We start from the raw sequence: 12,790 nt of genomic DNA on the forward strand, positions 1-12,790 counted from the left end.
AACACAGCTCGATCTTAAATTTGAAGGTCAAACGAATTTCTTAACCTAAATAAAGAATAAGCTAAGAAAACAGCTTGTAATAATTTAACTTATTGCAATAAGACGACAAATTAGAGTCCAATCCAATTATCTAATCTGGTGAAGCGAAAGGAAACTGTAACCAAGAGCAGCTTCGGGGGACCATACTTTTAAAACTCGCTAAGTGAACGTAAGTGCTATTTCTATTTTCTTCTATTTTCTTGTCTATGATTGGTGGATTTTGCTTGAAAGGCCGTCAATGATTGGCTGATGAACTTACGATCTCTTAACTGTTTTTAAAAGAGTGGCTTGAAAGGCCGTCAATGATTGGCTGATGAACTTACGATCTCTTAACTTTTTTTGAAAGTATAGGCCCAGGCTGACCTTCAGAGGTGGACGATAAGCGCTGCACTTGATAAGATTGCAATGCAATATTGCTGTACGTGTTCCATTTTCTAACTTTAAACGCAATAAGATAAATATATAAACGCATGAAATAAGTATTATACGCAAGAAATAAGTAATAAATAAGGTAAAAATTTCATTTATTTTAATTTAAAAACATTGACATTTTTCATTTCTTATTTTGTGAGATATTTCGGATGCGAAATTTGTTACTTAAAGACTGAAAACATAAATCGAGTAATGCAAGAATCTCTTACCCTTGTAACTGATTGAGGCTTCTATACACTTGAAGTTCAGTTCCTATGTTATACTCTGAAAATTATATATAGAACTCCAGCTCTTTGCTTTTATTTCACAATAGAATAATTTTGGTGGAATAGTTGTCGCTAAACACTACTCGATCTTTTACGAAAATAGTTTATCTTCTGCCACGATGGACCGACTTGCAAGAAATTTTATGTTGACTTTTTTAATTTCTATCCTTTGCTCCGTAGAATTGGAATATATTTTTCTGTCTATGATTACTTACTCTTACTTACACTAAAACAGTTAGCGTCATCAGAGAGATACTATACTATTTCCAGCTGCGCTGTCACAGGTTAAATGTAACAACAGAAGTAAACGAGTTCGTTCTCATTATATATTATATATGCACTGCAGTTTACGCTTCACCGCTTCACATCTAGCGATTCCATTGAGAAAGTTCATATATCTGTCCATCATATATAATTCGTTTCTCTTACAATAGTAATTAGATAACTAGCCTAACAATGAGGCTTTAACGTCTTCCATGAACAGGCCGGTGGTCTTGTTCTGTACTCAACAATAACCACCGATAGTTCGGCGTCAATTTTATATAATAATTTTTTTTAATATTTCTGGTGGCTGCTTAAATCGGGGTTTCCTGGCTCGGAGTTTCCTTTGAATTCCATCTGTTTCTTTTGTTTGCTTTTTCTCCACACAGTTTCGGTTTGTTCAATAGTTTCGGGTAAAGGCTTTTTGTTGGTTTCTGGCAAGAGATAAACCAGAGCTGCCGAGACGAGACCAAGGCCGCTGTAGAGAACCACTGCGCACCACTGCTTCTCTGCCGGCTAGCAACAGAAATTGATGCACATTTTTTTATTGGAGACACTATTGGATTACTCAACTATTTGTTTAGATACGAAATCTTATTTATTTAGTGAAATTCAAACCAATATTTCACACAACAGCGAGAAAATTTTGTAAATTAGAAGCAAACAGAAACCATCGCCTTTAATGTTGTCGAGAGTGACACGTGTTAATACATGCAGGAAATTCCGGCACTTTGCTGACCAATGCAGCGCTGACGAACGGAGGGATGCTGTAGCCTACGTTATTCATGACGTAGTTAATGGAGGTGCCCAAGACTCGAACTTCAGTAGGGTAAAGCTCGCTCGAGTACATCCAGTTAACCTGATGAGAAAACATTGCCGTGCACGAAATGAAAAATATAACTTGGCTCATGGTATCCTGAAATTAAATACCTCAATATGTTTTATTTCTAGTTTTGTTTTCTCACCATATGGAGATGAAATTTATTTCCAGCCTATTTAATTAAATTGTTTATGAATACGAGTAATGGTTAGTAAAAATTTTAGGACCCCTTTGCTGAATATTCTAGCTAAAGCATGCAGTGCATACATTGAATATAATTATAAGTATTAAGGTTTTGATATTAAAACAAATATTTATTTACTTCGGATTCAAAATTTTTTCAGCAGGAACACAATTTATTATTATACAGTGCACCGTATGCAATAATCTCTAATAGAAATGCATGAGCTTTGTGCCTTTGGAACCAGAAGGAGGAGCATTGCGAGAACGTATCTTTGATACTTCGTAAGGGAATACGTATATAATTAAGGAGATAACGCATCGAAAAAAAATATTTCCAACTAGAAAATCATGTGACATTTGGAAATGGAATGGACTCCTATTAATATATTTTTTACGATATTTTAGGAGTAGGTGTAAATTTCAGGAGTGAAGTTTGAATTTTTTTCCAAACAATAAAGTTCAATTTTCTCTTAAATTTCACAGCGGAAGTTGTATGGAACTACCATAACAAACAGGGACCTGAAGGAGGCATTCTTGACTTGACGCAGCCTTAGTTGGGAGGGCAATTAAAAGCGGTACTACGGAGAATGAAATTATAAAATTTTCAATGTTTTCTATTCCGAACACCACCAGGTACTATTCATATTTGACAAATAATTTGTATATTTATACAGAGATAAACCAAATTTAAATGATCAATGAATATTCATAGGAACTGCAAGCATAGCTCACCTGGAACGTAGCGCAGAGCAGCATGTACGCCGAAATCAGAACCACGACCGTCGGCCAATCTGTGGACAAATTTTGATCTGAATTCAATTTCCCTATTTTATTGGTCATTGATTGAGAAATGAATTGATCAATATTTTTCTTGACTTTTTATAAAAATTTTCATCTTACGCCGCTGTAATTTCATAATTAATTTTATCCTGGAATTCCAACTGATAATTCATAGAAAACATTTATCCTACAAGGAATAAAAGTGTTTCTCAGTTCAACTCCACCGTGAGCGAGCTGCAAGAACTCGAGCGCCACCAGGCCCAGGAGGAGCAAGCAGCTCGTCACCAGCAGTCCAGCGATGACGGGCCGACGTCCAAATTTTGTCGTTAAAGGAGCCGGGAAAATGTATGCTGGGACCTCAACGATACCAACCACGACCATGTAGACGAATGGAGACCTGGCAAGTCGATATAAGTACTCTCAATCATACATAAGTCAAGGACTTTATGCCATAAACTATCATTCAACGAAGACTGCCATTATATAAGGCACCGATACATTTTATCAATAGTCGATATAAAAACCCTCAACCATACATAAGTCAAGGACATCAGCGAATGCCGTAGACTATTATTCAACGAAGACTGCCATTATTTTAAGGCACGGAAACATGAACATTGAACAGTGCTCGAAATTGGAGCAATCAGCGCCTTCAGCAATCAGTGCTCGAAACTGGAGCAATCAGTTTCGAGCACTGTTCAATATTCATGTTTCGGTACATATGCATGTAACCATAGTGATAAATTGAAACTTGAGTGAAAGAGTTAGCACATCCATCAACAGTAATTACTGCAATAACCAAAACCGGGGTAGATATCGGAGTAATAACTACCCGATTCTTTCACCACTCACCTTCTAATATCAATAACACTCTACTATCTGCTATTTCTCTAGCCACTAACCACTTTTCTTTTGCCAGCTTCATTGATCTGCGACGAAGAATACTTTTTCTTGTTCTATCGCCTCCCATGCACCATTCCCTTACATTCTACCCCTCACAATTACCATTGATATCCAACCTTGAGATGCATACACTGCTACTTAGCCTACTCATCGATACCACTCAGCCACTGCCACCGCTCATTAGGTACTACTGATTCACCGTCACCACTCGGCCACTGTCACCACTCGTTAGGTACTACTCCCTCACTGTCACCACTCGCCCACTGCGCCCACTGTCACCACTCTTTATAGATACTTCTTCTCACTGTTACCACTCGACCATTGTCACCACTCGTTATAGGTACTTTCTCACTGTTACCATTCAGCCACTGTCACCGCTCGTTATATAGGTACTTTCTCACTGTTACCATTCAGCCACTGTCACCACTCGTTATAGGTACTTCTTCTCACTGTTACCTCTCAGCCACTGTCACCACTCGTTATAGATACTTCTTCCACTGTTACCACTCGACCATTGTCACCACTCGTTATAGGTACTTTCTCACTGTTACCATTCAGCCACTGTCACCACTCGTTAGGCCACCATCACCACTCACCCACTGCTATCACTCTGTAGGGGTATTATCATCACAAGGATGCCGATGGTAACAGTGATGATGGTGCGCACTGCCATCATCTTCAGCATGATGGTGGAGCTGAACAGTCGCCTAACACTTGCCAGCTGGCCCTGCTGCCGCACACTTCGCTTGCACTCGCTCTGAGGAATTGTAATGTAATGTTATGTAATGCACTGTAATTTAACGTAATATAATGAAATGTAATGTATTGTAATGTAATGTGACGTATTGTAATATTTTTTAATGTTATGTAATGTAATGTATTGTAATGTAATGTGATGTGTTGTAATGTAATGTAAAGTATTGTAATGTAATGTAATGTAATGTAATGTGATGTATTGCAATGTAATGTAATGTAATGTTATGTTTTGTAATGTATTGTAATGTAATGTAATAGCGGTTTAGACTTAGACTCGCTCTGTGGGATTGCAATGTAACATAATGTAATTTCAGCGTTGATTAGGCTGTAGTCCTGTCGCCAATTCCTAACATCGCAGAAAATTCTCGGCTGTTTGAGGCCTCGAACACGCAACTCACTGCTCCAATTATGCGGTTTTAAACCGCCCGGCCTCCTCGCCGTTTCTGACCAGAACTGGCGCACAGAGCTGGGATCGAACCCGCGCCTCTCTGCACCAATCCTGGTACTCTGAACTGTAACCACTAGGAAGTGTAGTCATTTTATTGAACGATTGAAGACGATGCAATTGTAGCAATAATCGAAGGAGGGGCAGTAAAATTATCTTATTTATAAACTAAATCTAAACCAGTTTTTAATCGAACAAAATTTTATTTGCCAACAAATTCATAGGTTCTTTTATGTAGTTATATTTTGGGTAATTTTTAAATGAAAATCAGTTGGGTTACGTCTCTCATTCTTGATAAACCGAGGAAATTCAAGAGGTTGTCAACTTGAAAATTGTTAAATTTATATCCATCTTTGGCTTTTACCAAAGTAGGCCGATAACTGGCATGAGTCAGAACAAAATTTTATAGCAGCATTCCCAACATGACCATGAGTGTGCCGCTAAGACCTCCACCAACTGCATGGCGAGGGTTGAGTAAATTATGCTACCTCGACCTTTGTACATACTCGTACTTATAACATAATTATCATATAGCTTTCATATAGTCATAATGTAGTTATACTATAGTTTTCATATAATATTCATATAGTCATCAGGTAGTTATAGTCCGATGACTATATGCTATGCATACAGAATTCGAATTTTTACACTGTACCTTTCCACTAAATGGGTTTCAGTCGCAATTATATAGCATATACTGAAATTAAAAATTTTTGTCTAAACAATATTCCGAGGTTGATCTCGAACATGACAATTGGAATGCTGTTCATTGTTCGTTTCCTTACTTTGGTCCCGCTTCGGAGACTATGGATAAGGAGTAGAAAGTATTGTTCTCTAAATACCTCACAAATGTTAATATTCATATATAACTGGTGTATAATTTTAAAATCATTTCTTTTTTCAGGTATAAAGACGCACGCCCTGTTTTTATGCGATCGTCACTAGTTTATCAATATTGTTGTGCGCCGTGCGTGTCTGCATATGTCGGTATGACATCTCGTAATTTTTATACTAGGCTGGCGGAGCATAAAGAAAGGAGTTTTAGAACAGGAAACCTGCTTGCGCATTCCCCTCATTCAGCAATACGCGTTCATGCCGAGCAGTGCAACATCCCGGTATCCGATAGTGATTTTAGAGTTTTAGCCTCCACAACCGCTTTTTCTGACCTGCGAATTTGAGTGTCTCTGTACATTTTTAAACAAAAGCCTAGTCTAAATGCCGCTTACAGTTTATATCCCCTCGAAATTTGAAATAGATAGGTTTGTCTGCTCATGCTTACCTCATTCTTGTTTGTTTTCATTTGATAATTTATGTTTTAATTTCTTCAATATGAATTTTAGTTTGCCTTTTGTTTGTACTTGTGTTTTAGGTTTTTGAACTGACGATGGGGTCCGAAACGTTTTCTCGCATAAGAAATGGTGAATTATCTAATTGTTATTATTTTGCGTTTACATTTTTGATGAACGTGTGATAAGTAATCAAACGATCTTTCTTAATTCAGTGATATGCGTTTTCATTCCCTATAATTTTTTGTTTTAATATGGAAACTGTTGTTTTGATCAACTCATAAATTATCTCATTTATCATTTCTATTTGTATTCTTTAGTCATGATGAATGAATGATTCCATTACATTAATACATTAGAGTTTTGAAAAAAAACTATAAATTTAACAAGTGAATTGGCTGTCATCGACTTGCTAGATTGACTGTCAAGTATACAACTGTTTAGGAGCGTTATGTGACTGAGCTAATGATGTCGTTTAAATGATGATAGAATTTTTTGGAACTTCTCTCAGTTGTTCATAATTAGCGAAACTGCTTAGAAAATTCTTCTAAATGTTTAAAAAATTTGAACTTTTTTTCAACAAAAAAACGTTATTATAATAATGGCGGAGTCTTTGTAAAAATGAAGCATCTGTTATTTCAGACCGTGACGGGTTTCGTTTTTTGCTGCTCAATATTTTTGATAAGAGCTGTACGGGAGCGAGCTCAAATCACGTGGCTGAACTGAGGTCAGCCCGTCGAGAGTTTAAATCAGTTCAGTTCATAGGAAGTTGAATATGAGTGAAGTTAGTGAGTTGAGTTAATTATAGTTAACCTGATAAACACGAGCTATAACGTGGCTGAGATTAGTTGGGAGTTTGTGTTGAGTTTTATTGAGTTGAGCTGCCTTCCTCAACACTGCTTCAGCCTCAGCAAGACGACCCTGCAGCAGCAGCCAGCGCGGCGATTCGCTCAGCACCCTGGACAAATATTAGCATAAAATTTGCTAATTGCAATGAAACTTTCGTCAGGAGTTATAGATGACTAAAAAGTATTGTAATTACAACAAATACGTGAACGAACATTCAGGAAATATGAATGGAACCCGCGAATTTCGTATACTTACATTTATGTTGATATTGTCACATCACAACTAATATTTCTCCGTCTCACCACAACCAACATTCCTGCATCTCACCACAACCACCACTCACCAAGGGTTAGCTACGACGAGCCGTAGCAGCGCAGGTATCGTGTAGATGAAGCTCAGCGGTCGCCAGTTGCCGACGAAGTACGCCATGGCTCCGGTCAGCGACACCGCCACGGCGTATGGCACGGCCGAGAACAGCCCGAACAGCGGCCTGGCTGTGGCCGTTGATACCTCCATGCCTGGGGCCATATACTTTCAAAACTCGCTTAGTGAACGTAAGTACTTACGCTCTATTTTCTTGTCTATGATTAGTGGATTTTGCTTGAAAGGCCGTCAATGATTGGCTGATGAACTTACGATTAATTAGGAAGTGACTGAATATAGTAACGTAGCAAAGTAAATATTTTAAAAAGAATGCATAATGTTAGAGAGCAAAAATAATGAAACGAAAATCAAATTCCTCCATTTATCTCATGAAGTAGGCTTAGTTTGACGATGAAAGAAAGAATTTTGATTGTCAAATAATTTTTTAAAATAATTTTTTGTATTCAGTATTAATTCATAAATAGAAGTACCGCTGGAGAGTTAAGAGTAGGAAACGGCCTTGAAAACTATCAAGTACGTTAATTCGATTCATTAGTAATTCATCGTCGGCTGGCATATGATTTATGCTTGGGTACAAGTTAGATAATCATTTTACAGTAAGAGAATATTTATTCCAGTCCAGAATTAATTATTAATTTTAATTTCCTGAAAACGACGTACGATGACTAACAAAATATTCAATGTCTGTCGTCAATGGAACATACATAACACCTAAGTGACCGGCAGGCGGCCGTAGCTACGCGGAGGTACGAAATGGACAAAATATCGATATGTAGCAATGAAATATGTTATGTTTAGTTTAATGTTGAGGAGCATTATTGTTCCTCTTTTCACGGGATTTTACGAGTTGAGTTGATATGCAGAGGTATGAAATAAACAATACATAGATATGTAGTAATGAAATATGTTATCTTTAGTTTAATGTTGAGGAGCATTATTGTTCCTCTTTTCACGGGATTTTACGAGTTGAGTTGATACGCAGAGGTACGAAATAGACAACATATCGATATGTATCAATCAGATATACTACTTAAGTTGATGCTGAAAGCACATTTCAACTTTGGTTAAACCATGTATGTTTTATTTATTTCATTACGATGAGCGTCGTTGTTTTTGAATGAAGAAAAAAAATTGCAATGAATATTTTTGGAGGCAGATCATGGAATGGAATCGTTGCTGTGGCTTCCCGCCTCTGCCACTCACTGCTCAGGCATCCAGCCTCCACAGATTGCTCCAAGCACTGCTCATAGCCTCTGCCACTCACTGCTCAGGCATCCAGCCTCCACAGGTTGCTCCAATCACTGCTCCTAGCCTCTGCCACTCACTGCTCAGGCATCCAGCCTCCACAGATTGCTCCAAGCACTGCTCATAGCCTCTGCCACTCACTGCTCAAGCATCCAGTCTCCACAGATTGCTCCAAGCACTGCTCCTAGCCTCTGCCACTCACTGCTCAAGCATCCAGCCTCCACAGATTGCTCCAAGCACTGCTCATAGCCTCTGCCACTCACTGCTCAGGCATCCAGCCTCCACAGATCGCTCCAAGCACTGCTCATAGCCTCTGCCACTCACTGCTCAAGCATCCAGTCTCCACAGATTACTCCAAGCACTGCTCCTAGCCTGTGCCACTCACTGCTCAGGCATCCAGCCTCCACAGGTTGCTCCAATCACTGCTCCTAGCCTCTGCCACTCACTGCTCAGGCATCCAGCCTCAACATATTGCTCCAAGCACTGCTCCTAGCCTCTGCCACTCACTGCTCAGGCATCCAGCCTCCACAGATCGCTCCAAGCACTGCTCCTAGCGTGTAGGCTGGTTGGTACATTGACTGGAGAACCGCCTTGGAGCACACCAGCTCCAGCTTAAAACCAGAAAATGTATTATTTGATCTGCAAATTATAGTTTTAATATCTGCAAATTATAGTTTTAATATCAATAAAACATCATTGAATCTTTTTATATTGTGAAATTCAAAATGTAATTAGAGGAAACTGACCGAAACAAACTTTATATATATTAGTCGCACGTATCTAACGATTATTCTCTTGCGCTATAGCATAGATAAGTATACGTGCAGCGTACAGTGGGTAGTGATGGTCACCTCAGAAGTGATGGTGTTGCCGTATGTTGAATTGTCAAAGGTAAAATGCTGGCATGGCCGCTCTGAGGTGAAGCTCTCATTTTGCACCAGTACCACGAAGCATTCGGTTCTGTCGGCGTGAGAGCATTACAATAACTGCATTTAACCATGATTAATAATCGACACGCTAATAATAATCTTCGCAAGGCGGTTCAGGAATAATGTAATTCATATTTATTAAAAATAAAACTGAGAATAGTTATCAGAGCCTGCTATAACAAGCGTGTTGCTAATTAAATTCCTATAACTAAATATTGTAATGTGAGACTATGCGAGGCCATCATTTTATAATAACGTTATTATCATCTTTTCTCACTGCGCTAAAACGCTCATTATTTACCGTCCACAAGAACAATTCCCAGTGAAAATTTGCAGACGCGTCAGCTTCTGATTTGGAGTAGCAGAAGCTGGGGCGACTCTAAATTTTGTTAGGGAAGCAAGTGTTCCTACAAAAAGTCCCTTATTTCTACGAGTTTAATGTAGGCACCCGCCAAGTTATTGAACAGGTGGCCTGCTGCTCACCCGTTAACAGGTGCGACGTCATCGTACAGATCGTCTGAGCAGGAGAAGGGAACTGCGGGAGCGGTGAATTCTGCTCCCATTAAATTCACGGCAATTGTCATCACAGCTGCGGATCAATACAATGACCGTTAACATTTCTGTATTAAAATTCAGCTCCCACCCAGGCTCATATATGTAACTATAAGAAAAATATAAGGGCATAGTTGCCCAATGGTTACAGTTCAGAGTACCAAATCTGGGCAAAGAGTTGAGGGTTCGATCCCAGCAACCTGCGACAATTCCAGTCGAAATCAGCGAGGTGGCCAGGCGGTTGCGCACAGTGGATACTAGAGGAGTGAGTTGAGTGTTCGAAACCGCAACAAGCCGTGAATTTTCGAAGGTAATCATAATCGACGACAGGTCAATCGAGGTAATTAACGCTGAAACCGTTTTACTATACCGCTGTACTAAATTAAACTAAATTATTCCAGCAGAAACCCATTAATTTAAAATTGCATACAGTCCATGGAATCGACAAATGAGTCGATTAATAAAAATGAGTCGATTATATAAAATGAGTTTTCAAGGAAATGCAGCATGATTGAATAGTTATTAGAGCAGCGTTATAAGATTAGTGAATATGTAAGAACAGGTTAAAATATCTAGCCTGCTTATATGCTCGGAACCAGTCTTGGCGTTCTTCATTTTCTTTAATGATTCCATTTACGTCAAAATTATCATAATGCAGAAAAAAAATATATATATATATATGTATAGATTATCCCTTACCATTACTTATTCCATTTCTTAAACTTAATCCGTTTTTACGAAATGAGCAAATTTTTTTCATTGACTTCCATAAAAATCAAATCAAATCTCAATACACATCATAGATTAAACGGCCAGGCTAGATTGACTTCCGACTTGTTGGAAATTTTATTTTATAATTGCACTTCCTTTGCTTCGAAGGTGCCAAAGAATTGACGAGAATATTGATTTAGATGCTCAAAAATCCTAAAAATTCGTGCATAGAAAAGTTTGCATCATGAATATCGATAATGATCATAACGCCATTAATAGACACTTTTAAGTTTACAGCTTCAACTGCAATCTGATGGCATTGATCACTTGAAGCTCGTTCTTTTCTTAGAATTTTCGTCTAAATTTTTGACTTGTCAGGGTACTCTTAAATGACATAATTTGTGATTAAGAAAAGTGATTACTGGCATCTCTACGGCGCCAATCCTTCGAACATCAAATAGAACTCCATGAACGTGGCACTTCAGACATAACTACATCAAATAGAACTCACTGAATGCGGCACTTCAGACATAACTACATCAAATAAAACTCCATGAACGTGGCACTTCAGATATAACTACATCAAATAGAACTCCATGAACGTAGCACTTCAGACATAACTACATCAAATAGAACTCTCTGAACGCGGCACTTCAGACATAACTACATCAAATAGAACTCACTGAACGCGGCACTTCTGGCATAACTACATCAAATAGAACTCTATGAACGCCGCACTTCTGGCATAACTACATCAAATAGAACGTAGCACTTCAGGCATAACTACATCAAATAGAACGTAGCAATTCAGACATAACTACATCAAATAGAACGTAGCACTTCAGGCATAACTACATCAAATAGAACTCACCGAACGTGGCACCTGCGTAGGCTCTGTATGTCCAGGGTCCGGTGCCCACCAGATCCAGTATGTCGTCCATATCTTTGATCACGTCACTCACATTGTTTTCTTCATTAATGTCGCCATTGTTATCTTTTCGATCGAGTTTGTCATCATCTTCTCCTCCCTTGACTTCGTTGTGGTCTGTATTATCTTTTGTCATGGCTGAGGGGTCACTATTTTCGTCTAGCTTAAAATTATGAATTATATTCACTGGATAATTTTTTGCTCGCAATGACGCATTTTCTTTTATTTCGGTCTCTCCTGATTGTGTCTTAAATGCTTTATCCTTCATGATTATTTTTATTTAAATATCGTTTTCCATGCCCAAGCGCAGGTTTTATGAATATTATTTTAATCCAGTTTCCTCGCCGACAGAAACGGCCCTGGATCATTTTCGAAATTGTAATATATTAGTTCAAAAATTTGTTCAGGACTGAACTGAATATATTGCAACTTATTACTGTAATTTGTAAATAGTATATCCATTTATCACGATTTTTTGCTGGTGCCGTTTTATTTATATTTTAATTATAACGAAAAAATTATAATTATTTTTATTTTATTTATATCGATTTTATTATTTAATTAATAATAATTAAATAATAAAATTAATAATAATTTTAATATATTTAATATATAATAATACTAATAATAGTTATAAAAATCTTGATAAGTACGATGTTAATAGCAGTGGTTATTATTGGTCTGATTGCTCGTTCTGTCATAACTATAAATCACGCCAGGAAAAAATGTTACAGAAACATTTGTGTTTATGAGATGACTAGTAAACTCAAACTAGCGTTAGTTTTTCGAAGATTTCCTCGGCGCGTTAGTGAAGAAAAAGAAACTTTTTACGCTCCATTAATGAAGTGTAATTAATTCCTTCTCAAAAACCGCAAAACGAGACAATTTCTTGAGAATTTGTAGTTGATGTAACATGCTTACATTGCCAGAAATCTTTCCATTAGCCCTAAGTATGAATCATTGATTTCTTCTTAGCCTGTCATGAGTAAGCAGCTATTTCTCGCCTATGTAATTAATAAAA

At 37.8% G+C, this 12,790-nt stretch overlaps 2 protein-coding genes across 2 annotated transcripts; both read right to left on the bottom strand.

Moving 5' to 3' along the window:
• Positions 1–616: 616 nt before the first annotated feature.
• On the bottom strand, positions 617–7,521 carry LOC108678250 (solute carrier family 22 member 21-like). Its single transcript, XM_018166617.2, has 7 exons — positions 7,364–7,521; positions 6,985–7,129; positions 4,281–4,441; positions 3,006–3,178; positions 2,734–2,792; positions 1,738–1,857; positions 617–1,514 (listed from the first exon to the last, which is right to left on the bottom strand). Exons 1-7 carry the CDS (start codon positions 7,447–7,449, stop codon positions 1,293–1,295), a joined length of 966 nt encoding a protein of 321 aa, XP_018022106.2. The 5' UTR covers positions 7,450–7,521; the 3' UTR covers positions 617–1,292.
• Positions 7,522–9,152: 1,631 nt separating this feature from the next.
• On the bottom strand, positions 9,153–12,192 carry LOC108678251. Its single transcript, XM_018166619.2, has 4 exons — positions 11,713–12,192; positions 10,062–10,167; positions 9,501–9,609; positions 9,153–9,260 (listed from the first exon to the last, which is right to left on the bottom strand). Exons 1-4 carry the CDS (start codon positions 12,035–12,037, stop codon positions 9,153–9,155), a joined length of 648 nt encoding a protein of 215 aa, XP_018022108.1. The 5' UTR covers positions 12,038–12,192.
• Positions 12,193–12,790: the final 598 nt, after the last annotated feature.

Source organism: Hyalella azteca, unplaced genomic scaffold (genome assembly GCF_000764305.2).
Source record: "Hyalella azteca isolate HAZT.00-mixed unplaced genomic scaffold, Hazt_2.0.2 contig1385, whole genome shotgun sequence".
NCBI classification, from domain to species: domain Eukaryota; kingdom Metazoa; phylum Arthropoda; class Malacostraca; order Amphipoda; family Hyalellidae; genus Hyalella; species Hyalella azteca.

Excerpts from the sequence above, each read along its gene's own strand:
- LOC108678250 (XM_018166617.2), bottom strand. The coding sequence starts at position 7,449 with ATGGCGTACTTCGTCGGCAACTGGCGACCGCTGAGCTTCATCTACACG. Across the intron at positions 4,442-6,984 it reads TTATAGCTCGTGTTTATCAG|AGCGAGTGCAAGCGAAGTGT; the intron begins GTTAACTATAAT and ends ACAATTCCTCAG. Across the intron at positions 1,858-2,733 it reads TGCTCTGCGCTACGTTCCAG|GTTAACTGGATGTACTCGAG; the intron begins GTGAGCTATGCT and ends TTTTCTCATCAG.
- LOC108678251 (XM_018166619.2), bottom strand. The coding sequence starts at position 12,037 with ATGAAGGATAAAGCATTTAAGACACAATCAGGAGAGACCGAAATAAAA. Across the intron at positions 10,168-11,712 it reads CTACGCAGGTGCCACGTTCG|CTGTGATGACAATTGCCGTG; the intron begins GTGAGTTCTATT and ends ATTGATCCGCAG. Across the intron at positions 9,261-9,500 it reads GCAACACCATCACTTCTGAG|CTGGAGCTGGTGTGCTCCAA; the intron begins GTGACCATCACT and ends TCTGGTTTTAAG.